The sequence below is a fragment of the Pseudophryne corroboree genome, unplaced genomic scaffold (assembly GCF_028390025.1).
Source record: "Pseudophryne corroboree isolate aPseCor3 unplaced genomic scaffold, aPseCor3.hap2 scaffold_1234, whole genome shotgun sequence".
NCBI classification, from domain to species: domain Eukaryota; kingdom Metazoa; phylum Chordata; class Amphibia; order Anura; family Myobatrachidae; genus Pseudophryne; species Pseudophryne corroboree.
In genome coordinates this window covers 63,066-90,575 of record NW_026967860.1, presented here as the reverse complement: position 1 = coordinate 90,575, position 27,510 = coordinate 63,066, and the positions used below count along the sequence as shown (strand labels likewise).

At 50.5% G+C, this 27,510-nt stretch overlaps 1 protein-coding gene across 2 annotated transcripts in view; it reads left to right on the top strand.

Moving 5' to 3' along the window:
- LOC134993038 (zinc finger protein 345-like) overlaps positions 1 to 27,510 on the top strand; it is a 65,346-nt gene that overhangs the window by 27,029 nt on the left and 10,807 nt on the right. For both annotated transcript variants that reach the window (XM_063950832.1, XM_063950831.1), the window contains exons 3-5: positions 10,413 to 10,530; positions 18,989 to 19,090; positions 19,250 to 19,822. In XM_063950832.1, coding sequence (XP_063806902.1) covers positions 10,458 to 10,530; positions 18,989 to 19,090; positions 19,250 to 19,822 — 748 coding nt within the window. In that variant the 5' untranslated portion in view covers positions 10,413 to 10,457. The remainder of the gene's footprint in view (positions 1 to 10,412; positions 10,531 to 18,988; positions 19,091 to 19,249; positions 19,823 to 27,510) is intronic.

Sequence of the window (27,510 nt, the reverse complement as noted above, 5' to 3'; positions counted from 1 at the left end):
CAGTAACACCGGGGGACGTGTCTGGGTGATGACTGGAGAGGTGACTGCTGGGACTGGGGCATTATACAGTAACACCGGGGGACGTGTCTGGGTGATGACTGGAGAGGTGACTGCTGGGAATGGGACATTATACAGTAACACCAGGGGACGTGTCTGGGTGATGACTGGAGAGGTGACTGCTGGGAATGGGGCATTATACAGTAACACCAGGGGACATGTCTGGGTGATGACTGGAGAGGTGACTGCTGGGAATTGGGCATTATACAGTAACACTGGGGGACGTGTCTGGGTGGTGACTGGAGAGGTGACTGCTGGGAATGGGACATTATACAGTAACACCAGGGGATGTGTCTGGGTGATGACTGGAGAGGTGACTGCTGGGAATGGGACATTATACAGTAACACCAGGGGATGTGTCTGGGTGATGACCGGAGAGGTGACTGTTGGGAATGGGACATTATACAGTAACACTGGGGGACATATCTGGGTGGTGACTGCTGGGAATGGGGCATTATACAGTAACACCAGGGGATGTGTCTGGGTGATGACTGGAGAGGTGACTGCTGGGAATTGGGCATTATACAGTAACACTGGGGGACGTGTCTGGGTGGTGACTGGAGAGGTGACTGCTGGGAATGGGACATTATACAGTAACACTGGGGGACGTATCTGGGTGGTGACTGCTGGGAATGGGGCATTATACAGTGACACCAGGGGATGTGTCTGGGTGATGACTGGAGAGGTGACTGCTGGGAATGGGACATTATACAGTAACACCAGGGGAAGTGTCTGGGTGATGACTGGAGAGGTGACTGCTGGAAATGGGACATTATACAGTAACACCAGGGGATGTGTCTGGGTGATGACCGGAGAGGTGACTGCTGGGAAGGGGACATTATACAGTAACACCAGGGGATGTGTCTGGGTGATGACCGGAGAGGTGACTGCTGGGAAGGGGACATTATACAGTAACACCAGGGGATGTGTCTGGGTGATGACCGGAGAGGTGACTGCTGGGAATGGGGCATTATAGAGTAACACCGGGGGATGTGTCTGGGTGATGACTGGAGAGGTGACTGCTGGGAATGGGACATTATACAGTAACACCAGGGGATGTGTCTGGGTAATGACCGGAGAGGTGACTGCTGGGAAGGGGACATTATACAGTAACACCAGGGGATGTGTCTGGGTGATGACCGGAGAGGTGACTGCTGGGAAGGGGACATTATACAGTAACACTGGGGGACATATCTGGGTGGTGACTGCTGGGAATGGGACATTATACAGTAACACCAGGGGATGTGTCTGGGTGATGACCGGAGAGGTGACTGCTGGGAATGGGACATTATACAGTAACACCAGGGGATGTGTCTGGGTGATGACTGGAGAGGTGACTGCTGGGAATGGGACATTATACAGTAACACCAGGGGATGTGTCTGGGTGATGACTGGAGAGGTGACTGCTGAAAATGGGGCATTATACAGTAACACCAGGGGACATGTCTGGGTGATAACTGGAGAGGTGACTGCTGGGAATTGGGCATTATACAGTAACACCAGGGGACATGTCTGGGTGGTGACTGCTGGGAATGGGACATTATACAGTAACACCAGGGGATGTGTCTGGGTGATGACCGGAGAGGTGACTGCTGGGAATGGGACATTATACAGTAACACTGGGGGACATATCTGGGTGGTGACTGCTGGGAATGGGGCATTATACAGTAACACCAGGGGATGTGTCTGGATGATGACTGGAGAGGTGACTGCTGGGAATTGGGCATTATACAGTAACACTGGGGGACGTGTCTGGGTGGTGACTGCTGGGAATGGGACATTATACAGTAACACTGGGGGACGTATCTGGGTGGTGACTGCTGGGAATGGGGCATTATACAGTGACACCAGGGGATGTGTCTGGGTGATGACTGGAGAGGTGACTGCTGGGAATGGGGCATTATACAGTAACACCAGGGGATGTGTCTGGGTGATGACCGGAGAGGTGACTGCTGGGAAGGGGGCATTATACAGTAACACCAGGGGATGTGTCTGGGTGATGACTGGAGAGGTGACTGCTGGGAATTGGGCATTATACAGTAACACTGGGGGACGTGTCTGGGTGGTGACTGGAGAGGTGACTGCTGGGAATGGGACATTATACAGTAACACTGGGGGACGTATCTGGGTGGTGACTGCTGGGAATGGGGCATTATACAGTAACACCAGGGAACGTGTCTGGGTGATGACTGGAGAGGTGACTGCTGGGAATGGAGCATTATACAGTAACACCAGGGGAAGTGTCTGGGTGATGACTGGAGAGGAGACTGCTGGGAATTGGGCATGATACAGTAACACTGGGGGACGTGTCTGGGTGGTGACTGGAGAGGTGACTGCTGGGAATGGGACATTATACAGTAACACTGGGGGACGTATCTGGGTGGTGACTGCTGGGAATGGGGCATTATACAGTGACACCAGGGGATGTGTCTGGGTGATGACTGGAGAGGTGACTGCTGGGAATGGGACATTATACAGTAACACCAGGGAACGTGTCTGGGTGATGACTGGAGAGGTGACTGCTGGGAATGGAGCATTATACAGTAACACCAGGTGATGTGTCTGGGTGATGACTGGAGAGGTGACTGCTGGGAATGGGACATTATACAGTAACACCAGGGGATGTTTCTGGGTGATGACTGGAGAGGTGACTGCTGTGAATGGGGCATTATACAGTAACACCAGGGGATGTGTCTGGGTGATGACTGGAGAGGTGACTGCTGGGAATTGGGCATTATACAGTGACACTGGGGGACGTATCTGGGTGGTGACTGCTGGGAATGGGGCATTATAGAGTCACAATGGGGGACGTATCTGGGTGGTGACTGCTGGGAATGGGGCATTATACAGTAACACCAGGGGATGTGTCTGGGTGATGACCGGAGAGGTGACTGCTGGGAAGGGGACATTATACAGTAACACCAGGGGATGTGTCTGGGTGATGACCGGAGAGGTGACTGCTGGGAAGGGGACATTATACAGTAACACCAGGGGATGTGTCTGGGTGATGACCGGAGAGGTGACTGCTGGGAATGGGACATTATACAGTAACACCAGGGGATGTGTCTGGGTGATGACCGGAGAGGTGACTGCTGGGAATGGGACATTATACAGTAACACCGGGGGACATGTCTGGGTGATGACTGGAGAGGTGACTGCTGGGAATGGGGTATTATACAGTAACACCAGGTGATGTGTCTGGGTGATGACTGGAGAGGTGACTGCTGGGAATGGGACATTATACAGTAACACCAGGGGATGTGTCTGGGTGATGACTGGAGAGGTGACTGCTGGGAATGGGACATTATACAGTAACACCAGGGGATGTGTCTGGGTGATGACTGGAGAGGTGACTGCTGGGAATGGGACATTATACAGTAACACCAGGGGATGTGTCTGGGTGATGACCGGAGAGGTGACTGCTGGGAATGGGACATTATACAGTAACACTGCGGGACATATCTGGGTGGTGACTGCTGGGAATGGGGCATTATACAGTAACACCAGGGGATGTGTCTGGGTGATGACTGGAGAGGTGACTGCTGGGAATTGGGCATTATACAGTAACACTGGGGGACGTGTCTGGGTGGTGACTGGAGAGGTGACTGCTGGGAATGGGACATTATACAGTAACACTGGGGGACGTATCTGGGTGGTGACTGCTGGGAATGGTGCATTATACAGTGACACCAGGGGATGTGTCTGGGTGATGACTGGAGAGGTGACTGCTGGGAATGGGACATTATACAGTAACACCAGGGGAAGTGTCTGGGTGATGACTGGAGAGGTGACTGGTGGAAATGGGACATTATACAGTAACACCAGGGGATGTGTCTGGGTGATGACCGGAGAGGTGACTGCTGGGAAGGGGACATTATACAGTAACACCAGGGGATGTGTCTGGGTGATGACCGGAGAGGTGACTGCTGGGAAGGGGACATTATACAGTAACACCAGGGGATGTGTCTGGGTGATGACCGGAGAGGTGACTGCTGGGAATGGGACATTATACAGTAACACTGGGGGACATATCTGGGTGGTGACTGCTGGGAATGGGGCATTATACAGTAACACCAGGGGACATGTCTGGGTGATGACTGGAGAGGTGACTGCTGGGAATGGGGAATTATACAGTAACACCAGGGGACGTGTCTGGGTGATGACTGGAGAGGTGACTGCTGGGAATGGGACATTATACAGTAACACCGGGGGACATGTCTGGGTGATGACTGGAGAGGTGACTGCTGGGAATGGGGTATTATACAGTAACACCAGGGGATGTGTCTGGGTGATGACTGGAGAGGTGACTGCTGGGAATGGGACATTATACAGTAACACCAGGGGATGTGTCTGGGTGATGACTGGAGAGGTGACTGCTGGGAATGGGGAATTATACAGTAACACCAGGGCACGTGTCTGGGTGATGACTGGAGAGGTGACTGCTGGGAATGGGGCATTATACAGTAACACCAGGGGATGTGTCTGGGTGATGACTGGAGAGGTAACTGCTGGGAATTGGGCATTATACAGTAACACTGGGGGATATGTCTGGGTGATGACTGGAGAGGTGACTGCTGGGAATTGGGCATTATACAGTAACACCGGGGAATGTGTCTGGGTGATGACTGGAGAGGTGACTGCTGGGACTGGGGCATTATACAGTAACACCGGGGGACGTGTCTGGGTGATGACTGGAGAGGTGACTGCTGGGAATGGGGCATTATACAGTAACACCGGGGGATGTGTCTGGGTGATGACTGGAGAGGTGACTGCTGGGAATGGGACATTATACAGTAACACCAGGGGATGTGTCTGGGTGATGACTGGAGAGGTGACTGCTGGGAATGGGGCATTATACAGTAACACCAGGGGACATGTCTGGGTGATGACTGGAGAGGTGACTGCTGGGAATTGGGCATTATACAGTAACACCAGGGGACATGTCTGGGTGATGACTGGAGAGGTGACTGCTGGGAATGGGACATTATACAGTAACACTGCGGGACATATCTGGGTGGTGACTGCTGGGAATGGTGCATTATACAGTGACACCAGGGGATGTGTCTGGGTGATGACTGGAGAGGTGACTGCTGGGAATGGGACATTATACAGTAACACCAGGGGAAGTGTCTGGGTGATGACTGGAGAGGTGACTGGTGGAAATGGGACATTATACAGTAACACCAGGGGATGTGTCTGGGTGATGACCGGAGAGGTGACTGCTGGGAAGGGGACATTATACAGTAACACCAGGGGATGTGTCTGGGTGATGACCGGAGAGGTGACTGCTGGGAAGGGGACATTATACAGTAACACCAGGGGATGTGTCTGGGTGATGACCGGAGAGGTGACTGCTGGGAATGGGACATTATACAGTAACACTGGGGGACATATCTGGGTGGTGACTGCTGGGAATGGGGCATTATACAGTAACACCAGGGGACATGTCTGGGTGATGACTGGAGAGGTGACTGCTGGGAATGGGGAATTATACAGTAACACCAGGGGACGTGTCTGGGTGATGACTGGAGAGGTGACTGCTGGGAATGGGACATTATACAGTAACACCGGGGGACATGTCTGGGTGATGACTGGAGAGGTGACTGCTGGGAATGGGGTATTATACAGTAACACCAGGGGATGTGTCTGGGTGATGACTGGAGAGGTGACTGCTGGGAATGGGACATTATACAGTAACACCAGGGGATGTGTCTGGGTGATGACTGGAGAGGTGACTGCTGGGAATGGGGAATTATACAGTAACACCAGGGCACGTGTCTGGGTGATGACTGGAGAGGTGACTGCTGGGAATGGGGCATTATACAGTAACACCAGGGGATGTGTCTGGGTGATGACTGGAGAGGTAACTGCTGGGAATTGGGCATTATACAGTAACACTGGGGGATATGTCTGGGTGATGACTGGAGAGGTGACTGCTGGGAATTGGGCATTATACAGTAACACCGGGGAATGTGTCTGGGTGATGACTGGAGAGGTGACTGCTGGGACTGGGGCATTATACAGTAACACCGGGGGACGTGTCTGGGTGATGACTGGAGAGGTGACTGCTGGGAATGGGGCATTATACAGTAACACCGGGGGATGTGTCTGGGTGATGACTGGAGAGGTGACTGCTGGGAATGGGACATTATACAGTAACACCAGGGGATGTGTCTGGGTGATGACTGGAGAGGTGACTGCTGGGAATGGGGCATTATACAGTAACACCAGGGGACATGTCTGGGTGATGACTGGAGAGGTGACTGCTGGGAATTGGGCATTATACAGTAACACCAGGGGACATGTCTGGGTGATGACTGGAGAGGTGACTGCTGGGAATGGGACATTATACAGTAACACCAGGGGATGTGTCTGGGTGATGACTGGAGAGGTGACTGCTGGGAATAGGACATTATACAGTAACACTGGGGGACATATCTGGGTGGTGACTGCTGGGAATGGGGCATTATACAGTAACACCAGGGGATGTGTCTGGGTGATGACTGGAGAGGTAACTGCTGGGAATTGGGCATTATACAGTAACACTGGGGGACGTGTCTGGGTGGTGACTGGAGAGGTGACTGCTGGGAATGGGACATTATACAGTAACACTGGGGGACGTATCTGGGTGGTGACTGCTGGGAATGGGGCATTATACAGTGACACCAGTGGATGTGTCTGGGTGATGACTGGAGAGGTGACTGCTGGGAATGGGACATTATACAGTAACACCAGGGGATGTGTCTGGGTAATGACCGGAGAGGTGACTGCTGGGAAGGGGACATTATACAGTAACACCAGGGGATGTGTCTGGGTGATGACCGGAGAGGTGACTGCTGGGAAGGGGACATTATACAGTAACACCAGGGGATGTGTCTGGGTGATGACCGGAGAGGTGACTGCTGGGAATGGGACATTATACAGTAACACCAGGGGATGTGTCTGGGTGATGACTGGAGAGGTGACTGCTGGGAATGGGACATTATACAGTAACACCGGGGGATGTGTCTGGGTGATGACTGGAGAGGTGACTGCTGGGAATGGGACATTATACAGTAACACCAGGGGATGTGTCTGGGTGATGACTGGAGAGGTGACTGCTGGGAATGGGGCATTATACAGTAACACCAGGGGACATGTCTGGGTGATGACTGGAGAGGTGACTGCTGGGAATTGGGCATTATACAGTAACACCAGGGGACATGTCTGGGTGGTGACTGCTGGGAATGGGACATTATACAGTAACACCAGGGGATGTGTCTGGGTGATGACCGGAGAGGTGACTGCTGGGAATGGGACATTATACAGTAACACTGGGGGACATATCTGGGTGGTGACTGCTGGGAATGGGGCATTATACAGTAACACCAGGGGATGTGTCTGGGTGATGACTGGAGAGGTGACTGCTGGGAATTGGGCATTATACAGTAACACTGGGGGACGTGTCTGGGTGGTGACTGCTGGGAATGGGACATTATACAGTAACACTGGGGGACGTATCTGGGTGGTGACTGCTGGGAATGGGGCATTATACAGTGACACCAGGGGATATGTCTGGGTGATGACTGGAGAGGTGACTGCTGGGAATGGGACATTATACAGTAACACCAGGGGAAGTGTCTGGGTGATGACTGGAGAGGTGACTGCTGGGAATGGGACATTATACAGTAACACCAGGGGATGTGTCTGGGTGATGACCGGAGAGGTGACTGCTGGGAAGGGGGCATTATACAGTAACACCAGGGGATGTGTCTGGGTGATGACTGGAGAGGTGACTGCTGGGAATTGGGCATTATACAGTAACACTGGGGGACGTGTCTGGGTGGTGACTGGAGAGGTGACTGCTGGGAATGGGACATTATACAGTAACACTGGGGGACGTATCTGGGTGGTGACTGCTGGGAATGGGGCATTATACAGTAACACCAGGGAACGTGTCTGGGTGATGACTGGAGAGGTGACTGCTGGGAATGGAGCATTATACAGTAACACCAGGTGATGTGTCTGGGTGATGACTGGAGAGGTGACTGCTGGGAATGGGACATTATACAGTAACACCAGGGGATGTTTCTGGGTGATGACTGGAGAGGTGACTGCTGTGAATGGGGCATTATACAGTAACACCAGGGGATGTGTCTGGGTGATGACTGGAGAGGTGACTGCTGGGAATTGGGCATTATACAGTGACACTGGGGGACGTATCTGGGTGGTGACTGCTGGGAATGGGGCATTATACAGTAACACTGGGGGACGTATCTGGGTGGTGACTGCTGGGAATGGGGCATTATACAGTAACACCAGGGGATGTGTCTTGGTGATGACTGGAGAGGAGACTGCTGGGAATGGGACATTATACAGTAACACCAGGGGATGTGTCTGGGTGATGACTGGAGAGGAGACTGCTGGGAATGGGACATTATACAGTAACACCAGGGGATGTGTCTGGGTGATGACTGGAGAGGTGACTGCTGGGAATGGGGCATTATACAGTAACACCAGGGAATGTGTCTGGGTGATGACTGGAGAGGTGACTGCTGGGACTGGGGCATTATACAGTAACACCGGGGGACGTGTCTGGGTGATGACTGGAGAGGTGACTGCTGGGACTGGGGCATTATACAGTAACACCGGGGGACGTGTCTGGGTGATGACTGGAGAGGTGACTGCTGGGAATGGGACATTATACAGTAACACCGGGGGACGTGTCTGGGTGATGACTGGAGAGGTGACTGCTGGGAATGGGGCATTATACAGTAACACCAGGGGACATGTCTGGGTGATGACTGGAGAGGTGACTGCTGGGAATTGGGCATTATACAGTAACACTGGGAGACGTGTCTGGGTGGTGACTGGAGAGGTGACTGCTGGGAATGGGACATTATACAGTAACACCAGGGGATGTGTCTGGGTGATGACTGGAGAGGTGACTGCTGGGAATTGGGCATTATACAGTAACACTGGGGGACGTGTCTGGGTGATGACTGGAGAGGTGACTGCTGGGAATTGGGCATTATACAGTAACACTGGGGGACGTGTCTGGGTGGTGACTGGAGAGGTGACTGCTGGGAATGGGACATTATACAGTAACACTGGGGGACGTGTCTGGGTGATGACTGGAGAGGTGACTGCTGGGAATGGGACATTATACAGTAACACCAGGGGATGTGTCTGGGTGATGACTGGAGAGGTGACTGCTGGGAATTGGGCATTATACAGTAACACTGGGGGACGTGTCTGGGTGGTGACTGGAGAGGTGACTGCTGGGAATGGGACATTCTACAGTAACACTGGGGGACGTATCTGGGTGGTGACTGCTGGGAATGGGGCATTATACAGTAACACCAGGGGAAGTGTCTGGGTGATGACTGGAGAGGTGACTGCTGGGAATTGGGCATTATACAGTAACACCAGGGGATGTGTCTGGGTGATGACCGGAGAGGTGACTGCTGGGAATGGGACATTATACAGTAACACCAGGGGATGTGTCTGGGTGATGACTGGAGAGGTGACTGCTGAGAATTGGGCATTATACAGTAACACTGGGGGACGTGTCTGGGTGGTGACTGGAGAGGTGACTGCTGGGAATGGGACATTATACAGTAACACCAGGGGATGTGTCTGGGTGATGACTGGAGAGGTAACTGCTGGGAATGGGACATTATACAGTAACACTGGGGGATGTGTCTGGGTGATGACTGGAGAGGTGACTGCATTGAATGGGACATTATACAGTAACACAGGGGGATGTGTCTGGGTGATGACTGGAGATGTGACTGCTGGGAATGGGACATTATACAGTAACACAGGGGGATGTGTCTGGGTGATGACTGGAGAGGTGACTGCTGGGAATGGGACATTATACAGTAACACCGGGGGACGTGTCTGGGTGATGACTGGAGAGGTGAATGCCGGGAATGGGACATTATACAGTAACACAGGGGGATGTGTCTGGGTGATGACTGGAGAGGTGACTGCTGGGAATGGGACATTATACAGTAACACCAGGGGATGTGTCTGGGTGATGACTGGAGAGGTGACTGCTGGGAATGGGACACTATACAGTAACACCAGGGGACGTGTATGGGTGATGACTGGAGAGGTGACTGCTGGGAATGGGACATTATACAGTAACACCAGGGGATGTGTCTGGGTGATGACTGGAGAGGTGACTGCTGGGAATGGGACATTATACAGTAACACCAGGGAATGTGTCTGGGTGATGACTGGAGAGGTGACTGCTGGGAATGGGACACTATACAGTAACACCAGGGGATGTGTCTGGGTGATGACTGTATCACTGTGTGTGTCAGGTGCCTATAAGGTGTCAGGATGTCACTGTCTATGTCTCCATGCAGGAGGAGGAGTATATAGAGGAACACAGGGGTCTGTACAAGGACGTGATGATGGAGAATCACCGGACCCTCACATCTCTGGATAAGAGGAGACTGTCATGTATTGTACAGGGGAGAGCAGGTATGGGGCCCCCTATATACACACATCATCTGATAATCAGATATATACACTGTACTCAGTCACTGGGGTATATTTACTAACATTCGTAATTTTCGGGAAAAAGGTCAAAGTTCAATCACGAATGACATCGACAGTGTAAATTTGCAACTTTTTGAATTGATTACGACTAATTTACTAAGCTCCCGTATTTTGCCTTTTCGGGTTTTCTGATGTCGATGTTGTTCGTTTTTTTTTTTTTTTTTCTGTTTTTTACGGCAGTGATTAGCAAAACACTGCCGACTTTTTCAAAATGAATCTCGGCCGGATCTGTGTGATCCGTGCTGGGGTTAATTTTTTTTTTTTTTAAATAAACACTGTAAAACGTGAAAAAAAATTGCGTGGGGTCCCCCCTCCTAAGCATAACCAGCCTCGGGCTCTTTGAGCCGATCCTGGTTGCAGAAATATGGTGAAAAAATTGACAGGGGTTCCCCCATATTTAAGCAACCAGCATCGGGTTCTGCGCCTGGTCCTGGTTCCAAAAATACGGGGGACAAAAAGAGTAGGGGTCCCCCGTATTTTTAAAACCAGCACCGGGCTCCACTAGCTGGACAGATAATGCCACAGCCGGGGGTCACTTTTATATAGTGCCCTGAGGCCGTGGCATCAAATATCCAACTAGTCACCCCTGACCGGGGTACCCTGGGGGAGTGGGGACCCCTTCAATCAAGGGGCCCCCCCCCCCAGCCACCCAAAGGCCAGGGGTGAAGCCCGAGGCTGCCCCCCCCCCCCCCCATCCAATTGGCTGCGGATGGGGGGCTGATAGCCTTTTGTGAAAATGAAAAGATATTGTTTTTAGTAGCAGTACTACAAGGCCCAGAAAGCCTCCCCCGCATGCTGGTACTTGGAGAACCACAAGTACCAGCATGCGGCGGAAAAACGGGCCCGCTGGTACCTGTAGTACTACTACTAAAAAAATACCCAAAAAAAGATAATACACACACACACCTTGAAAGTAAAGTTTTATTACATACATTCACACAAACATACATACATACTTACCTTATGTTCACACGAGGGTCGGTCCTCTTCTCCAGTAGAATCCATGGGGTACCTGTTGAATAAATTCTACTCACCAGATCCAGGGTCCCAGGCTCCTCGGAGAATCCATTTGTAATCCACGTACTTGATTTAAAAAAAAAACGGACACCCGAGCCACGCACTGAAAGGGGACCCATGTTTGCACATGGGCCCCCTTTCCCCGAATGCCAGAAACCCACTCTGACTGATGTCTAAGTGGGTTTCTTCAGCCAATCAGGGAGCGCCACGTTGTAGCACCCTCCTGATCGGCTGTGTGCTCCTGTACTGAGTGACAGGCGGCACACGGCAGTGTTACAATGTAGCGCCTATGAGCTCCATTGTAACCAATGGTGGGAACTTTCTGCTCAGCGGTGAGGTCACTTTCGGTCAACCGCAGGGCAGAAAGTTCCCACCATTGGTTACAATGGAGCGCATAGGTGCTACATTGTAACACTGCCGCGTGCTGCCTGTCAGTCAGTACAGGAGCACACAGCCAATCAGGAGGGTGCTACAACGTGGCGCTCCCTGATTGGCTGAAGAAACCCACTTAGACATCAGTCAGAGTGGGTTTCTGGCATTCGGGGAAAGGGGGCCCATGTGCAAACATGGGTCCCCTTTCAGTGCGTGGCTCGGGTGTCCGTTTTTTTTTATTTTAATCAAGTACGTGGATTACAAAAGGATTCTCCGAGGAGCCTGGGACCCTGGATCTGGTGAGTAGAATTTATTCAACAGGTACCCCTTGGATTCTACTGGAGAAGAGGACCGACCCTCGTGTGAACATAAGGTAAGTATGTTTGTATGTTTGTGTGGATGTATGTAATAAAACTTTACTTTCAAGGTGTGTGTGTGTCTTGTCTTTTTTTGGGTATTTTTTTAGTAGTAGTACTACAGGTACCAGCGGGCCCGTTTTTTCCGCCGCATGCTGGTACTTGTGGTTCTCCAAGTACCAGCATGCGGGGGAGGCTTGCTGGGCCTTGTAGTACTGCTACTAAAAACAATAGCCTTTTGTGAAAATGTAAAGATATCAGCCCCCCACCCGCAGCCAATTGGATGGGGGGGACAGCCTCGGGCTTCACCCCTGGCCCTTGGGTGGCTGGGGGGGGGACACCCCTTGATTGAAGGGGTCCCCACTCCCCCAGGGTACCCCGGCCAGGGGTGACTAGTTGGATATTTGATGACACGGCCGCAGGGCACTATATAAAAGTGACCCCCGGCTGTGGCATTATCTGTCCAGCTAGTGGAGCCCGGTGCTGGTTTTAAAAATACGGGGGACCCCTACTCTTTTTGTCCCCCGTATTTTTGCAACCAGGACCAGGCGCAGAGCCCGATGCTGGTTGCTTAAATATGGGGGAACCCCTGTCAATTTTTTCCCCATATTTCTGCAACCAGGATCGGCTCAAAGAGCCCGAGGCTGGTTATGCTTAGGAGGGGGGACCCCACGCAATTTTTTTAAAGAAAATAACCACTTTCCCACCCCTTCCCACTGATATACATGCACGGATCTCATGGATCCCTGCATGCCTATACAATCACGGATTAAAAAAGCAGGTCTGTTTTTTTTTTAGCACTTTTTTACGAGTTGTAATTTTTCACGGCAGTGTTTTTTTTTTTTTGCTTTGCACTTCTTAGTAAATTACCGAGATTCATAGTTAAACAGCCGCGTTTTGACCGATGGTGTATTCATTCGTAATTTTCTCTGACGTCCTAAGTGGATGCTGGGACTCAGTCAGGACCATGGGGAATAGCGGCTCCGCAGGAGACAGGGCACAAAAGTAAAAGCTTTAGGATCAGGTGATGTGCACTGGCTCCTCCCCCTATGACCCTCCTCCAAGCCTCAGTTAGATTTTTGTGCCCGGCCGAGAAGGGTGCAATCTAGGTGGCTCTCCTAAAGAGCTGCTTAGAGTAAAAGTTTTGTTAGGTTTTTTATTTTCAGTGAGTCCTGCTGGCAACAGGCTCACTGCAACGCGGGACTTAGGGCAGAAGAAGTGAACTCACCTGCGTGCAGGATGGATGGGCTTCTTAGGCTACTGGACACTAGCTCCAGAGGGACGATCACAGGTACAGCCTGGATGGTCACCGGAGCCGCGCCGCCGACCCCTTGCAGGTGCTGAAGAGAGAAGAGGTCCAGAAATCGGCGGCTGAAGACTTCACAGTCTTCTTAAGGTAGCGCACAGCACTGCAGCTGTGCGCCATTGCTCTCAGCACACTTCACACCGCGGTCACTGAGGGTGCAGGGCGCTGGGGGGGGCGCCCTGGGCAGCAATGAAAGTACCTATGCTGGCAAAAGATACATCACATATAGCCTCTGGGGCTATATGGATGTATTTAACCCCTGCCAGGTTGTCAGAAAAACGGGAGAAGAAGCCCGCCGAAAAGGGGGCGGGGCCTATTCTCCTCAGCACACAGCGCCATTTTCCTACACAGCCCCGCTGCTAGGAAGGCTCCCAGGCTCTCCCCTGCATCTACAGAAACAGGGTTAAAACAGAGAGGGGGGGCATTTTGTGTGGCGATATTATTATATATTAAGATGCTATAAGGGAAAACAATTATATAAGGTTGTCCCTGTATAATTATAGCGTTTTGGTGTGTGCTGGCAAACTCTCCCTCTGTCTCCCCAAAGGGCTAGTGGGGTCCTGTCCTCTATCAGAGCATTCCCTGTGTGTGTGCTGTGTGTGTGCTGTGTGTCGGTACGTGTGTGTCGACATGTATGAGGACGATGTTGGTGAGGAGGCGGAGCAATTGCCTGTAATGGTGATGTCACTCTCTAGGGAGTCGACACCGGAATGGATGGCTTATTTAGGGAATTACGTGATAATGTCAACACGCTGCAAGGTTGGTTGACGACATGAGACAGCCGGCAAACCAATTAGTACCTGTCCAGGCGTCTCAAACACCGTCAGGGGCTTTAAAACGCCCATTACCTCAGTCGGTCGACGCAGACACGGACTCCAGTGTCGACGGTGAAGAACAAACGTATTTTCCATTACGGCCACACGTTACATGTTAAGGGCAATGAAGGAGGTGTTACATATTTCTGATACTACAAGTACCACAAAAAAGGGTATTATGTGGGGTGTGAAAAAACTACATGTAGTTTTTCCTGAATCAGATAAATTAAATGAAGTGTGTGATGATGCGTGGGTTTCCCCCGATAGAAATTATTGGCGTTATACCCTTTCCCGCCAGAAGTTAGGGCGCGTTGGGAAACACCCCCTTGGGTGGATAAGGCACTCACACGCTTATCAAAACAAGTGGCGTTACCGTCTCCAGATACGGCCGCCCTCAAGGAGTCAGCTGATAGGAGGCTGGAAAATATCCTAAAAAGTATACACACACATACTGGTGTTATACTGCGACCAGCGATCGCCTCAGCCTGGATGCGCAGCGCTGGGGTGGCTTGGTCGGATTCCCTGACTGAAAATATTGATACCCTTGACGGGGACAGTATTTTATTGACTATAGAGCATTTAAAGGATGCATTTCTATATATGCGGGATGCACAGAGGGATATTTGCACTCTGGCATCAAGAGTAAGTGCGATGTCCATTTCTGCCAGAAGATGTTTATGGACACGACAGTGGTCAGGTGATGCGGATTCCAAACGGCACATGGAAGTATGGCCGTATAAAGGGGAGGAGTTATTTGGGGTCGGTCCATCGGACCTGGTGGCCACGGCAACAGCTGGAAAATCCACCTTGTTTACCCCAAGTCACCTCTCAGCAGAAAAAGACACCGTCTTTTCAGCCTCAGTCCTTTCGTCCCCATAAGGGCAAGCGGGCAAAAGGCCAGTCATATCTGCCCAGGGGTAGAGGAAAGGGAAAAAGACTGCAGCAGGCAGCCCCTTCCCAGGAACAGAAGCCCTCCACCGCTTCTGCCAAGTCCTCAGCATGACGCTGGGGCCTTACAAGCGGACTCAGGTGCGGTGGGGGGTCGTCTCAAGAGTTTCAGCGCGCAGTGGGCTCACTTGCAAGTGGACCCCTGGATCCTACAGGTAGTATCCCAGGGGTACAGATTGGAATTCGAGACGTCTCCCCCTCGCAGGTTCCTGAAGTCTGCTTTACCAACGTCTCCCTCCGACAGGGAGGCAGTATTGGAAGCAATTCACAAGCTATATTCCCAGCAGGTGATAATCAAAGTACCCCTCCTACAACAGGGAAAGGGGTATTATTCCACACTATTTGTGGTACCGAAGCCGGACGGCTCGGTGAGACCTATTCTAAATCTGAAATCTTTGAACACTTGCATACAAGGGTTCAGATCAAGATGGAGTCACTCAGAGCAGTGATAGCGAACCAGGAAGAAGGGGACTATATGGTGTCTCTGGACATCATGGATGCTTACCTCCATGTCCCAATTTGCCCTTCTCATCAAGGGTACCTCAGGTTCGTGGTACAGAACTGTCACTATCGGTTTCAGACGCTGCCGTTTGGATTGTCCACGGCACCCCGGGTCTTTACCAAGGTAATGGCCGAAATTATGATTCTTCTTCGAAGAAAAGGCGTCTTAATTATCCCTTACTTGGACGATCTCCTGATAAGGGCAAAGTCCAGGGAACAGTTGGAGGTCGGAGTAGCACTATCTCGGGTACTGCTACAACAGCACGGGTGGTTTCTAAATATTCCAAAATCGCAGCTGATCCCGACGACACGTCTGCTGTTCCTAGGGATGATTCTGGACACAGTCCAGAAAAAAGTGTTTCTCCCGGAGGAGAAAGCCAGGGAGTTATCCGAGCTAGTCAGGAACCTCCTAAAACCAGGAAAAGTGTCAGTGCATCATTGCACAAGGGTCCTGGGAAAAATGGTGGCTTCTTACGAAGCGATTCCATTCGGCAGATTTCACAGTGGGATCTGCTGGACGAATGGTCCGGATCGCATCTTCAGATGCATCAGCGAATAACCCTGTCTCCAAGTACAAGGGTGTCTCTTCTGTGGTGGCTGCAGAGTGCTCATCTACTAGAGGGCCGCAGATTCGGCATTCAGGACTGGGTCCTGGTGACCACGGATGCCAGCCTGAGAGGCTGGGAAGCAGTCACACAGGGAAGAAATTTCCAGGGAGTGTGGTCAAGTCTGGAGACTTCTCTCCACATAAATATACTGGAGCTAAGGGCAATTTACAATGCTCTGAGCATAGGAAGACCTCTGCTTCAAAGTCAACCTGTGCTGATCCAGTCGGACAACATCTCGGCAGTTGCCCACGTAAACAGACAGGGCGGCATAAGAAGCAGGAGGGCAATGGCAGCAAGGATTCTTCGCTGGGCGAAAAATCATGTGATAACACTGTCAGCGGTGTTCATTCCGGGAGTGGACGACCTCCACCCGGGAGAGTGGGGACTTCATCTGGAAGTCTTCCACATGATTGTGAACCGTTGGGAAAGACCAAAGGTGGACATGATGGCGTCCCGTCTGAACAAAAAAACTGGACAGGTATTGCGCCAGGTCAAGAGACCCTCAGGCAATAGCTGTGGACGTTCTGGTAACACCGTGGGTGTACCAGTCGGTGTATGTGTTCCCTCCTCTGCATCTCATACCCAAGGTACTGAGAATTATAAGACGTAGAGGAGTAAGAACTATACTCGTGGCTCCGGATTGGCCAAGAAGGACTTGGTACCCGGAACTTCAAGAGATACTAAGAAGGGACTTGCTTCAGCAAGGACCATGTCTGTTCCAAGACTTACCGCTGCTGCGTTTGACGGCATGGCGGTTGAACGCCGGATCCTAAGGGAAAAAGGCATTCCGGAAAAAGGTCATCCCTACCCTGGTCAGAGCCAGGAAGGAGGTGACCGCACAACATTATCACCGCATTTGGCGAAAATATGTTGAGTGGTGTGAGGCCAGGAAGGGCCCCACGGAGGATTTTCAACTCTGTCGATTCCTGCATTTCCCGCAAACAGGAGTGTCTATGGGCCTCAAATTGGGGTCCATTTAAGGTTCAAATTTCGGCCCTGTCGATTTTCTTCCAGAAAGAATTGGCTTCAGTTCCTGAAGTCCAGACGTTTGTCAAGGAAGTACTGCATATACAGCCTCCTTTTGTGCCTCCAGTGGCACCGTGGGATCTCAATGTAGTTCTGGGATTCCTAAAATCACATTGGTTTGAACCGCTCAAATCTGTGGATTTTAAATATCTCACATGGAAAGTGACCATGCTGTTGGCCCTGGCCTCGGCCAGGCGAGTGTCAGAATTGGCGGCTTTGTCTCACAAAAGCCCATATCTGTTTTTCCATTCGGACAGGACAGAACTGCGGACTCGTCCCCAGTTTCTCCCTAAGGTGGTGTCAGCGTTTCACCTGAACCAGCTTATTATGGTACCTGCGGCTACTAGTGACTTGGAGGACTCCAAGTTGCTAGATGTTGTCGGGGCCCTGAAAATATATGGTTCCAGGACGGCTGGAGTCAGGAAAACTGACTCGCTGTTATCCTGTATGCACCCAACAAATTGTGTGTTTCTGCTTCTAAGCAGACGATTGCTCGTTGGATTTGTAGTACAATTCAGCTTGCACATTCTGTGGCAGGCCTGCCACAGCCAAAATCTGTAAATGCCCATTCCACAAGGAAGGTGGGCTCATCTTGGGCGGCTGCCCGAGGGGTCTCGGCTTTACAACTTTGCCGAGCTGCTACTTGGTCAGGGGCAAACACGTTTGCAAAATTCTGCAAATTTGATACCCTGGCTGAGGAGGACCTGGAGTTCTCTCATTCGGTGCTGCAGAGTCATCCGCACTCTCCCGCCCGTTTGGGAGCTTTGGTATAATCCCCATGGTCCTGACGGAGTCCCAGCATCCACTTAGGACGTCAGAGAAAATAAGAATTTACTTACCGATAATTCTATTTCTCGTAGTCCGTAGTGGATGCTGGGCGCCCATCCCAAGTGCGGATTGTCTGCAATACTTGTACATAGTTATTGTTACAAAAAATCGGGTTATTATTGTTGTGAGCCATCTTTTCAGAGGCTCCGCTGTTATCATGCTGTTAACTGGGTTCAGATCACAGGTTGTACAGTGTGATTGGTGTGGCTGGTATGAGTCTTACCCGGGATTCAAGATCCTTCCTTATTGTGTACGCTCGTCCGGGCACAGTATCCTAACTGAGGCTTGGAGGAGGGTCATAGGGGGAGGAGCCCGTGCACACCACCTGATCCTAAAGCTTTTACTTTTGTGCCCTGTCTCCTGCGGAGCCGCTATTCCCCATGGTCCTGACGGAGTCCCAGCATCCACTACGGACTACGAGAAATAGAATTATCGGTAAGTAAATTCTTATTTTTTGGTTGGTCTTCCAAAAAATTACGAATGCCCTCATCACTGCCGTGATTATTGCTTAGTAAATTACCGAGATGACACTTTGATGAAAAAATGGCATCTCGGTCAAAATCGGGACCTTAGTAAATATACCCCACTGTGTGTCTCCTACAGATGGGCCCAGTAACAGAGATACCCCAGAGAGATGTCCCCGTCCTCTGTATTCCCAGGACTGTACAGAGGAGAATCACAGGATCCCACAGGAGGATCAGGTAGGTGGGATTTAGGGTCTCCCCAATATACCAAAGTGACTCACTATATGATCTGTAGAGGAGCTGTGTGTCTTATACACTGATATTATACTGTTTCACCTCAGTTTAATCTGACTGTATGCAAATGTCATAGTGGTTTTTTTTTTTTATTATTTGTAGGTAGAACGTCTGTCTAATATTAAAACAGAAGATACAGAGGGAGAAGAAGAGACGTATGTGACTGATATGAAGGCAGAAGATATAGAGGGAGAAGAAGAGACGTATGTGACTGATATAAAGGAAGAAGATATAGAGGGAGAAGAAGAGACGTATGTGACTGATATGAAGGCAGAAGATATAGCGGGAGAAGAAGAGACGTATGTGACTGATATAAAGGCAGAAGATATAGAGGGAGAAGAAGAGACATATGTGACTGATATAAAGGCAGAAGATATAGCGGGAGAAGAAGAGACGTATGTGACTGATATAAAGGCAGAAGATATAGAGGGAGAAGAAGAGATGTATGTGACTGATATAAAAGCAGAAGATATAGCGGGAGAAGAAGAGACGTATGTGACTGATATAAAGGAAGAAGATATAGAGGGAGAAGAAGAGACGTATGTGACTGATATGAAGGCAGAAGATATAGCGGGAGAAGAAGAGACGTATGTGACTGATATGAAGGGAGAAGAAGAGACGTATGTGAGGGGTGATCAGCAGTGTAAGGAGGAGGAGATCCCTACAGATATCAGCACAGGTGAGTAATAAACACTTATTACAGAAGTCACATATTCTCATTGCTCAGTCACTACAGTAATCTCTTATACTACACCCTCCTCTGTCAGTACAGACTAATGTGGAATATGTATTTCTGCTGCGGGGTACACTGGGCTCCACAGGGAATGACATTGGGATGTAGAGTAGGCTCTTGATCCGATGCACCAACAGGCTCAAAGCTTTGACCTTCTTCCCAGAATGCAAGCGCTGCCTCCTCTATAACCCCACCTTTGTGCACAGGAGTTCAGTTTTGTAGTTGCTGCCATGCAGTAAGCAGGCATACAACACGGGGGCTGCAGCCCCAGGAAAAAGCTTTTTAAAGAAATTCATGCCTCACAAGAAGATGCCGGCTCGCTACCCCCTCGCTGCGGAGCTAAGTAAATATTGGGAATCACACCCGCCAGTGGATTCGCAGGTGGCGCAGCTGGTGGTATCCTCAGCTCTGCCCGTAACTATTGTCACGTCCCTGAGAGAGCCGACGGATAAGCGTGTGGAGGGTTGTTTAAAGGCAATTTACACTCTAAGTGGTGCTGCACATAGGCCCACCATTGCCGCAACATGGGCTGCAGACGCTGTGGAAGCGTGGGCTCAGGAGCTGGAGGCGGAGTTGCCGTCCAACGCTTCTGATCATGCTAGACAATGCTTGTCGTATATTGTCACAGCGTGTCATTACATTAAGGAGGCGGCTTCGGATACAGGTATTCTGGCGGCCAAGGTTTCTACTACGTCCATACTGGCTCGCCGGATTCTATGGTTGCGGTCCTGGTCCGTGGATCTGTCTTCTAAGAAAACCCTGGAGGTACTCCCGTTTAAGGGAGACATTCTTTTCGGAGAAGACCTCAATAAGATAGTGGCTGACTTAGCTTCTGCTAAAACAACGTGTTTACCTAGTACTGCCCCTTCGGTGCCGAAGGCTAAGAGTACTCCCTTTTGTCCTTCAGGGTAAGCAAAGGGTCAGGCGTACTCGAAACAGGTACGCACTTCCAAACCAAATAAGCCCAAACTGGCCTGGACTACCCGTCAGCCTGCTTCCAAAACTAAAAAGCCTGCCGCATGGGGGATCACAGGGTGGGGGGGCGAATCCTAGGGTATACCCAGGAATGGTTGAAGACCATTTCCGATGCTTGGGTACGGGAAGTCGTCACTTGAGGTTACACCGTATCCTTCAAAAATCACCCCCCTCATAGATTTTGCCTGACAGACATCCCTTCGGATCAGGTAAAGGCAAAAACTCTTCATTCGGTGGTACAGTCCCTACTGGACACAGGAGTGGTAGTACAGGTGCCTCTGGCTCAGAGAGTCAAGGGGTACTATTCACCGCTGTTCCTAGTCCCGAAACCGAATGGGTCTTCCCGGCCCATTCTCAACCTCAAGTCCTTGAATAAATTTGTGAAGGTCTCCAAGTTTCGTATGGAAACTCTTCGCTCTATTGTTCTGGCATTGGAACCTGGGGATTATATGGTCTCCCTGGACATACAGGATGCTTACCTGCATATTCCCATTGCAATGTCGCATCAGCAATACCTGACGTTTGCGGTTGGCAACCTCCATTACCAATTTTGGGCGTTACCCTTTGGTTTGACCACGGCTCCGCAAGTCTTCACCAAGGTTATGGTGGTCATGACGGCTGTGCTCCGCCGTCAAGGGGTCAGGATCCTACCATACCTGGACGACTTGTTGATCCTGGCAAATTCCCCAGAAACTCTCCTACGCCATCTGCATCTGACTATCCAGTTTCTGCAAGCCCACGGGTGGCTCATCAACTAGAAGAAATCTTCCCTGGTCCCTGCTTGGAGCATGGTGCACCTGTGGGCAGAGGCGGATTGGCCATAGGGCTTGCAGGGAAGATTCCCGGTGGGCCGACGCACCTGTGGGGCCTGTTTTGTTTGAGGACATGTGGTCCTTTTTATAGACATAATGAATAAGATACAAAATAATTTGCATATATGAAAATGACTTTGCCACTTAGCCTGTGATTGCAGATGATCTAGTGTATGCTCTGTCTGCCTGCTTGGCTGACATATAAGATTGAGTGAATAGTGATTGGGATACGGTTGGTGTAATAAGCAAGAAAATATATATTTCTAAAGAATGATATAGTTTCCTAAATTCTGAAGGTGTATCATATAATGTGCTCATAATATTTAATTTTATTTATTTTTATCTTCCCCCTTGATGCTGGACATGCCCACTATCTGGAAAGTCTTGGGTGGAGGGGGTGCTGCTGCCATGGCTAGACCTTACACCTCTGGTGCTGCCCATGTGGGGCCACTAGTACATATTTTTCCAGGGATGCTTTTTGTTCCCAATCTGCTCCTGCCTGTGGGCGTTGTTGGACACTCGCAACCAGCAGTTGTTTTTGTCTCAGGAGAAAGTCCTGAAGCTTCAGGACAGGATTCGATGCTTCCTATCTTGTCCGCAAGTGTCGATACATTCGGCAATGCAAGTGCTAGGTCTCATGTTGTCTGCTTTCAACATGGTGGAGTATGCTCAATTCCATTCCTGGCCCTCTGCAGAAGCTAATTCTTACCAAGTGGGACGGCTTGCCTCACCGGATCAGGTCTCAAATGATCTCCTTGTCTCCGGAGGTCCATCTGTCACTGAGCTGGTTGCTTCAGGACCAACGATTTAGCAGGGGTCGTCCCTTCTGGATCTCCAGCTGGGTCCTTCTGATGACTGATGCCAGTATGAGAGGTTGGGGTTCTGTGTTGGAACAACATTCCCTTCAGGGTTGGTGGACCAAGGAGTCGTCTCTCCTCCTGATAAACATTCTGGAATTGCGGGCGGTGTTCAACTCATTGAACTTGGCCCTCATTTAATACAGAAACAGACCTGTTCAAGTACAGTCGGACAACGCCACCACGGTGGCGTACATCAATCATCAAGGCGGCACTCAAAGCCACATGGCATTGAGGGAAGTATCACGGATTGTTCAGTGGGTGGAACGTCATCTGTCAGCCATATCGACGGTGTTCATTCCGGGGGTCCTAAACTGAGAAGCGGACTTTCTCATTTTACATGGCAGAGAGTGGAGCCTCCATCCAGAAGTGTTTCAACTCCTCGTGGACAAGTGGGGCCTTCCAAATGTGGACCTGATGGCATCTGGACACAATCACAAGGTTCTGGTCTACAGAGCACGGACAAGGGATCCTCAAGCAGCGTTCGTGGACGCACTGGCAATTCCATGGAACTTTCGGCTGCCATACATGTTCCCTCCAGTGTCACTCCTGCCCAGAGTAATAAGGAAGTTCAAGCAAGAAGGAGGAATCCTACTTCTGATCGCTCCAGCGTGGCCCAGATGACATTGGTTCTCAGACCTTCAGGGTCTCTCGATAGAGAATCCCCTTCTACTTCCGCAGTGTCCAGATTTCCTCATTCAGGGCCCCTGTGTATATCAGGATTTAGCCCGATTGGCTTTGACGGCGTGGCTTTTGAAGCTTCCGTCTTGAAGGCCAAAGGATTTTCTGAGGCGGTCATTCAAACCATGTTGAAGGCCCGGAAACCGACCTCTGCTCGGATTTACCATAGGATCTGGAATTTTTACGGTGCTTGGTGCACCACTAACAATCATGATGCTTACAAGTTTAGTACGGCCAAACTTTTAGCCTTACTACAACAGGACCTGGACTTGGGCCTTCGTCTGGCCTCCATCAATCTTCATATTTCTGCCTTGTCGGTTTGGTTCCAGAGAAAAATTGCGACCTTACCTGATGTGCATGCGTTCACTCAGGGTGTGTTGCAGATTCAACCTCCTTACATCCCGCCTGTGGCTCTTTGGGACCTGTCGGTGGTTCTGGAGGTGTTACAAGAGTCTCTGTTTGAGCCTCTTGAATCTGCAGACCTTAAGTGGCTTTCCCTTAAGGTATTGTTTCTGCTGGCTATTGCCTCTGCTAGACAGCTGTCTGATTTGGGTGCCCATATCTGATTTTCCACCGTGATCGGGCGGTTCTTAGAACACGTCCAGGGTATTTACTGAAGGTGGTGTCCTCTTCCCACCTTAATCAGGAGATCGTGGTTCCGGCCTTTGCCTCTCCTGACTTGAGAGTTCTTTGGATGTGGTATGGGCTCACTGTATCCATGTGAAGAGGACAGCTCCCGTCGGGAAGTCTGATTCTCTCTTTGGTCTGTTTGGTTTTCACAAACGTGGCTGGCCAGCTCACAAGCAGACCCTGGCCAGATGGATTAGAATGGTGATTGCACATGCTTATGTACAGGCTGGCCTTCTAGCTCTTGCTATCATATAGGACCTTTCTACTCGGTCGGTTGGACCTTCTTGGATGACCCGCCGTGGTGCGACCCTTGAACAATTGTGCAAGGCGGCTACGTGGTCCTCAGTGAACACGTTCATAAGGTTCTATGCCTTTGATACTTCCGCCTTCCAGGATGCTTCCTTTGGACGCCGGGTTCTTGTGCCCGCTACAGTGCGTCCCCTCCCGTAAGGAACTGCTTTAGGACATCCCCAATGTCATTCCCTGTGTACCCCGCAGCAGAAAACAACAAGATTTATGGTAAGAACTTGTTGTTAAATCTTTCTGTGAGGTACACTGGGCTCCACAGGGCACCCACCCTGATGCACTTAGCTTTTTTGGGTTGGTATGGCATTAGCCGCTGACACTTTCTCCTGTCATGAGAATGTGTGTGTGTGTGTGTGTGTGTGTGTGTGTGTGTGTGTGTGTGTGTGTGTGGCTACTAACAATTGTCTCTTTTCCTTGCTACTGCATTGGACTGGTTAACAAAAACTGAGCTCCTGTGCACGGAGGCGGGGTTATAGAGCAGGCGGCGCTATGCTTTCTGGGAAGAAGGTCAAAGCTTTGAGCCTGTTGGTGCCTCGGATCAAGATCCTATTCTACACCCCAATGTAATTCCCTGTTGAGCCCAGTGTACCTCGCAGAAAGAGCTTTAACAACGGTAAGTTCTTACCATAAATCTCATTTGGAGTCAGGAGCCATCAGCCTCTATTATACTCCTGCTCTCCTCCTCATATCCTGTCACTGTGTGTTACCAGCCCAGAGATCCGACCAGTCTCCTCCCCACACTCTCTGGTGTATCTCATATATCAGGAGACATCAGCCCCTATTATACTCCTGCTCTCCCCCTCACATCATGTCACTGTGTGTTACCAGCCCAGAGATCTGACCAGTCTCCTCCCCACACTCTCTGGTGTATCTCATACATCAGGAGACATCAGCCTCTATTATACTCCTGCTCTCCTCCTCATATCCTGTCACTGTGTGTTACCAGCCCAGAGATCTGACCAGTCTCCTCCCCACACTCTCTGGTGTATCTCATATATCAGGAGACATCAGCCCCTATTATACTCCTGCTCTCCCCCTCACATCATGTCACTGTGTGTCAACAGCAGCCATACTGTGTGCTAGCAGTACCTCTGCCTATAGTATTACATGCCAGGTATTCAATGAGAGTGTCTCTATTAGCACATGCCAGTCTATATATAAACCATTCCTTTTTCTCATACGTCCTAGAGGATGCTGGGGGGGGTTATCATAAAACCATAGGGTATAGACGGGATCCGCAGGAGACATGGGCACTTTAAGACTTTGAAAGGGTGTGAACTGGCTCCTCCCTCTATGCCCCTCCTCCAGACCCCAGTATTAGAATTGTGCCCAGTGAGACTGGACGCACTACAGGGAGCTCTACTGAGTTTCTCTGAAAAGACTTTGTGTTAGGTTTTTTATGTTCAGGGAGGCTGCTGGCAACATTCTCCCTGCTTCGTGGGACTTGGGGGAGAGACGTATGACCCACTTCCAGTGAATTCAATGGCTCTGCTTCTGGCTACAGGACACCATTAGCTCCTGAGGGTCTGATCGCTGGGTACGCCTAGATGCTCACTCCCGCAGCTTGCCGTCACCCCCTTTCAGAGCCAGAAGACAGGTGAGTAGCAGAAGAAAAGAAGACTTCAGCTTCACTGACGGCATTTTCTGAGGTACTGCGCAGCGGGCAGACGCTGCGTGCTGAGCTCCCACACACAGCACTACAGGGTGCAGGGCGCGGGCGGGGGGGCACCCTGGGCAGCTAAAATCATCCTCATTATTCCACTGGCAAGTGGAGACATTAGTGCCACGGCACTGTCCTAACCCCCGCCAGTATAAATATCAGAAAATGCGAGACAGAAGCACGCCATTAAGGGGGCGGAGCTTCTTCCTCACAGCGCCATTTCTTCTCCGCAGGCTGCAGAGACTCTGGTCCTCCTCACACTGACAAGTACCAGGGGTACACAACGGAGAGGAGGCAGGTCAATTGGTGCAATATATATGTGACTGTAAAAGCGCTTTAGGTCTGAGGCAATTTCTTGGTGTTTTCAGACCCGTTGATTTAGCGCTGGGTTGTGAGCCCTCTGTGTCTCTCTGACAGACTTTACTGTGGGTCTGTCCCCTATATGCTCGGTGTGTCTGTGGGTGTTTGGTGCACGTGTGTCGACATGTCTGAGGCTGAAGGCTCTTCCCAGGAGGAGGCTGTATTGGGGACACAGACTGCTGCGGGGGTGACCCAGTCTGCACCGCCGACGCCGGATTGGGTAAATGAGTTGAACGCCTTGAATGCTAATGTGGCTCTTATTAGAGGTTAGATAAGTCTGAGTCGCAGACCCTGGCATGGAAGAAATTTGTGGAAGATATGTTATTCCAAAGTCAGGTCCCCTCAGGGTCACAAAAACGTACGTTGGCCCAGTTGGCAGACACTGATACCGACACAGACTCTGATTCCTGTGTCGACTATAGCGATTCCAGATTAGATCCAAAATTGACAACTAGCATTCAATACATGATTGTGGCAGTTAAAGATGTATTACATATCACTGAGGACCCGTCTGTCCCTGATAAAAGGGCCTGTATGTATAAGGAAAGGAAACCTGAGGTGACGTTTCCTCCCTCTCATGAACTGAACACTCCATTTGAAAAGTCTGGGAAGGTCCTGACAAAAAGTTTCAGATTCCCAAAAGATTTACGGTAGCTTATCCGTTTCCCTCGGCAGATAGGGAAAAGTGGGAGTCACCCCCCCTACTGTGGACAAGGCCTTGTCTAGGTTGACTAAAAAGGTGGCTCTCCCGTCACCTGACACGGCTTCCCTTAAGGATCCTGCGGATCGTAAACCAGAAACTACGTTAAAGTCCATTTATGCGACCACAGGTACGCTACTCAGACCTGTCATTGCGTCTGCGTGGGTAAGTAGGGCTATTGAAAAGTGGGCAGACAACTTGTCTTCTGAAATAGATACCCTAGATAGGGATAGCATCCTCTTAACGCTGGGTTATATCAAGGACGCGGCAGCATACCTTAAGGAAGCTGCGAGAGATATTGGTCTATTGGGATCAAAGGCCAATGCCATGGCAGTCTCAGCTAGACGAGCGTTGTGGATTCACCAATGGAATGCTGATTCCAAGAAAAGTATGTAGTCTCTACCATATAAAGGTAAGGCCTTATTTGGTGACGGCCTTGATGATTTGGTTTCTACAGCTACCGCAGGTAAGTCATCCTTTTTGCCTTATGTTCCTCCACAACAAAAGAAAATGCATCACTATCAGATGCAGTCCTTTCGGCCCAATAAATACAGAAAGGGCGTGGTTCTTCCTTCCTTGCTGCTAGAGGAAGGGGAAGAGGTAAACGATCACCAGCCTTGTTAGGCTCCCAGGAGCAGAAGTCCTCCCAGGCT